At 53.9% G+C, this 4,643-nt stretch overlaps 1 protein-coding gene across 3 annotated transcripts in view; it reads left to right on the top strand.

Annotated features, from left to right (window-relative positions):
• The window catches only part of LOC103617103 (src substrate protein p85-like), a 21,005-nt gene that overhangs the window by 14,743 nt on the left and 1,619 nt on the right, over positions 1-4,643 (top strand). For 2 of the 3 annotated variants that reach the window (XM_017736432.1, XM_017736434.1), the window contains exons 7-11: positions 314-369; positions 2,435-2,504; positions 2,742-2,878; positions 3,498-3,608; positions 4,100-4,409. In XM_017736432.1, the coding sequence (XP_017591921.1) occupies positions 314-369; positions 2,435-2,504; positions 2,742-2,878; positions 3,498-3,608; positions 4,100-4,409 (684 nt within the window). The remainder of the gene's footprint in view (positions 1-313; positions 370-2,434; positions 2,505-2,741; positions 2,879-3,497; positions 3,609-4,099; positions 4,410-4,643) is intronic. The other variant, XM_017736433.1, reaches the window with a different exon arrangement.

Here is a 4,643-nt window from a genome sequence, read left to right as displayed (position 1 = left end):
CCTTGGGTACAGCTCTTTTGACTTCACTGAACAAGGCCACGCTCCACTCAAGTGGGGCGACTGGCCTCTCACCCCAGTGCCTTGGATTCAGGTTTGGCAGCTACAGCCATGCACACCTGTGCCCTCAGCTGAAACAAGGGAGGGATCAGTCCTAAAAGCTACTGTCCAGAGCACTTAGCTTTATCCATATCTCATCACATACGGAACTAACTAGAGATAACACATGCAAACTCATTTCACTGCTCACAGCATACTGACGTCAGAGGTACACACAAAATAAAAAATACTATAAAATAACATTTTTTCCATACAGACTATGCCAAGGGATTTGGAGGCCGTTATGGGGTCCAGAAGGATAGAGTGGATAAGGTAAGACTGCTGCAGCCTGCAACTGCTTCCTCCTAATCACTGCTTTTTGCCTAGCTGAAAAAAAAGAGATTCTCCAGGTGGAGGTGAGATCCCAGTGCTCAGTAAACAGCTATGGCAATAAGGAACTGGCTGAGTGCAAAATGCCAAAGGGTGCAGAGGGATGCAGCCTGGGGAGACTGTAATGCAGGGAATTCCTCATGGTACTGTCTGTAACTCCTCACTTCTCTGCTGTTTGTTACCTTCTGCAGGTTTTCACTCCTATCAAGGAGTGCCTCATGGTCTGTTAGGTGCTAAATCTTCCTGCACACCTTGACAAACCCCATCAAGAATGGGATTGGCATAGATCAATCTGACGTGCATGAGAAGAGGTCACCCAGTTAGCTGGTTCAGGTTTTCAGTTTGGGCTCGTCTGCAGTCACATCTCAGACTGAAGCACTGGGATTAATTCTGTGCTTGGCAGGCTGCCCTGAAGGCTCGGTCAGCAAAAGGGGTCCTGCCAGTGGGTGATGATCTGCATGGGTGTGGATAGCCTAAAAGATGCGAATCCTGGAGCTTTGGGGTATTTGCAAGAGGCAGTAAGGGTGCCTTCCCTGAAACCTGCTTTCCCTGCTGTGGGGCACAGTGCTGTGCCTGGTACAGCACCAACGCTGCTGTCCTCGGGAGCTCAGGGAAGCAGGAGAGGATATAAACACACTGGAGCAACCCACATGGTCCTGTCCATGCTGTGTGTGTAGGCTGGGCCAGCAGCAGAGAGGGAATGTTGTCCTGCCCTCAGAAGAGATTAGCACTATCTGTGAATTTAACAACAGCAAATGGAGGGGCATTGACAAAAGTCACATCTTGTCTGTGGTCAAAAACAACATGCAAAAGCAGATGATGACTTGGTAGAAGGGCTGTGGGTCCTTTGGGAAGCAGGGTGCAGAGGAGATAAGCAGTTCTTGTTTGTATCAAAGTGAACATGAATTTGTGTGTTTTGAGAATACTGAAGCATAAAGAAACATAGTAAAAATAAGGATATTTGGGCAAGTAACTAAGTGTCTGATTGCCTGGTCCTTAGGCGCTGCAGAAGTTCTGAATTCGCTGCACCAGAGGAGAGCATAACAGACCCTCAGGCAGCCTGAACTCCCCTTTGCTAAAGTTCTGGACTCTCAGTGTCAGACTGAGTCTCACACAAATGCTGTCATATACACAGCATGTCCAGGCCCCTGCTGTGACCTGTGGACACCTGGTTCTGAGCCTGCAGGCTGGTTTGCCTGCTCAGGGGTGTTTTCTGCAGGGACAGCAGAGCTGCTGACAGGGATCCGTGGCGGTGGCAGTGGCAGTCGGGCCCCAGCCTGTTGTGACACCTGCAGGCAGCACCTGGTGTAAAGTGTCAGGCTGAAAAGTGGGTCCTACCTGCTGGTTCCTTTCTGCATTAAGCAGTTTTCTCATGAAAGCAGATAAACCCTTAAGCCCTCTCTATCTCACTTTGATTTTCCTGCAACCTCCCCACCAATACTATTCCCAGTTCAGCATCTCTCCACACCTCCTGAAGCCAGTGATGCCGCAGGTATTCACACACAGATGCTGGTTTCCAGCCTGTGCCACTGCACACACATGGCAGGTGAGGCAGCTGTGCATGCAGCAGAGAAGTGCTTTCAGGCTTTGTGCCACTGGGAGTGCAGGGATGGATGAATGGTGTTCCTGGGCCTGGGGAAGAGACAGATGGCCAGGCATCCTGCCAGGCAACCCCTCAGCTCCTTGCCATGGTACAGGGAGTGCTCCCAGCCCTGCTGTCCTGTGCCACTGCTCAGCCTCCCTTGCTGGGCTCCACAGCACTTTTCCAGCTCTCAGTGCCACCTCTCGGGCAGGGACACCTGTGTCCTTGGCTAGGGGGGCAACCGGCACGTCCCCAGGGTAGGGAGGTGTCAGAAGAGGGGACTGCAGCCAACAGCCTCCCCTGGGCCAGGGCAGGTGTACAGGTGAGGACAAACACACCTGGGAACAAAGCTTGCCATCACCAGTACCCAAATCCAGCACTGGCACTGCCCAACAAACTGAACAATTCTTTCCCTTCCTCTTGCAGAGTGCTGCTGGCTTTGATGAGATGGCAGCTCCCACCTCCTCCTATGAGAAAACAAGACCCCTGGAGGCAGGTGAGACCTGAGTTCCAGCCTTGGGCTTAGGAAACTATGGGCCTCACAGTCCCTCTGTGGCAGCATGCTGGCAGGTGTGTGCAGTGGTGGGATAGGGGTTTGACCTGTGCTGGAGGGCAGGAGAAAGTGGCTGAACTGCAAGATTCTCTGGAAGAGGCAGAGGTCTGGGTTTCTCCTGGATGCTTGGGGTGGTGGAAGGAAGACATAGGGCTGGGTCAATCAGCTGTCTCCTCACAGGAGCTTCCAGCGGCACCAGCAGCCTGCGGTCACGGTTTGAGCACATGGCCAAGTTGGCAGAGGAGGAGAGCAGAAGGCAGGCAGAGGAGGAGCGGGTGAGGTGGCAGGCCCGGGAGCACCCACTGGCTCAGCAGCAGGTGAGCCAGGGCCATCTTGCCGTGTCCTCCAAGACTCGTGACACAGACTTTTCCTCAGAGCCAGGCAGCTCCATGTCCTTCTATCTGGTGTCTTGAGGGTAATCTCATGCCTAAACTGCTTCCCTGCACCTGCCAAGAATGGCCACTGAACTTCACAGTTGTCACTGGACTTTCCTTTTCAGCACACCAAACACTCATATAAGGACATACCTGTGCCCAACCATGGCACCTGTGCTCTGGACTCAGCTCCTTTTGCCTCTGGTACCTGGCAAACAATGTGGTTACTCCTCCCCAGCACTGCTATCCCAGCAGTCTGTATGTGGGATGCATTCCAGCAAACTGGAGATGGCACCCAGCCCCTATATTTACTTGCCTTCCTACCTGGTGCTCTTCCTGCACTCAGAGACCAGAGGGGTGTTGACAGTGAAGCTGTCCTGTTCCCCCCAACATGCTCCTCTTCGGGGCTGCCCCTCTGTTGTCACCAGCCTATGAGTGCCCAGGCCCAGAGCAGGTTTGTAGGTGGAGGAAAATGTTCTGAGTTGCTCTGTTGGGAATGTGAAGAGCCATTGTTCTGGACTCGTTCAAAGGGACTGAGCACGGTCTGATGCCTTTTCTCCAGCAGGAAATCCCGCTGAGAGAGAAGGAACCCACCGGGGCAGCCTCTCCAGCCGTGCCAGCAAGGGTCCCCAGGAGCACTGCTGGGGACCAGCCTGTGTCACCAGGAGAACAGGTGCCAAGGCAGCCTGGGAGAGCTGGGAAGGGGAGCAGGCGGAGGGGATTTCACCTGAGAGGGGCTGTGCTTTGTGGGCACGCTGCAGGAAGATGTGGAGCACAGCCCCAGCATGTGAGAGGAAGGATAAGGGGGAGCATTGGGATGGGGATGGGACTTGGCTGCACAGCACCTGACCCCATGGGACAAGCTCTGGGAGTGGGTCAGTGCAGTGGCAGTACCATGGGCAGTAGTGAAGTATGAACAGAGTTCAAACACATGAGCCCTGAGGGTCTCCAGAGCAATCCCAGGTGCTGGTTCAGCATGGCCCAAGTAGCTCGCTGTTTCCCTGGTGTGCAGGGGATGATGCTGTGTGAGGATGTGTGCTGGGATGATGTGCCCTGGCAGCAGTAAAGGGGCTGCCTTGTGTCAGGTGCTGGCAGTCGGGGAAGAGCTGCCTGTGGTGGGTGCTTTTCAGGTGACTTTCCTGTCACTTTCTCACCTCGTGGCAGGAGGCCAAAAGGGAGGATGAAGAAGTACCACCCACTTTGCCACCAAGGCCAGCAGATCTGAATGCTGAGCTGTGCAAGGTCCCCAGCCAAGGTCAGCCCACCTACAGTATAAGTTCGGATGTTGGTGGAGACTATGAGGAGCTGCCAGAGCCCTCTGACTACTGTGACAGTACCAGTGCAGTTGCTGACTATGAGGAGCTGCCAGCCCCACTGGGAAAGCCGGATGCCACCTATGACTTTGGAGGAGATGAAGGTGAAGACTATGAGGTGATCCTTCCTCAGGAGCCCAGGCAGACCCAGCCACATGTGGGTGAGTACTGATGGAAGAGCCCATGTCTTGGGGAGTTTGTACCTGTCCACTCACCTCACTGAATGTATGGGACAAAGTCCAGAGGGAATTTTTATCCTGAAGTCTAGTGTGATCAGGATAGCAGCTCCAGCAGTCTACTGTGATCAGGATAGCAGTCTCCTGGTGGAGACTTGGTTGTGTCCCACTCCACTGTCCAGCTCTAAGGTGCAGTTGAGCTGCATGGGATGCTGGACC

Source organism: Corvus brachyrhynchos, unplaced genomic scaffold, assembly GCF_000691975.1.
Source record: "Corvus brachyrhynchos isolate BGI_N302 unplaced genomic scaffold, ASM69197v1 scaffold2266, whole genome shotgun sequence".
In the NCBI taxonomy this organism is placed as follows: domain Eukaryota; kingdom Metazoa; phylum Chordata; class Aves; order Passeriformes; family Corvidae; genus Corvus; species Corvus brachyrhynchos.
The sequence above is the reverse complement of the archived record's forward strand: the minus strand, read 5'-3'. Positions and strand labels throughout refer to the sequence as shown.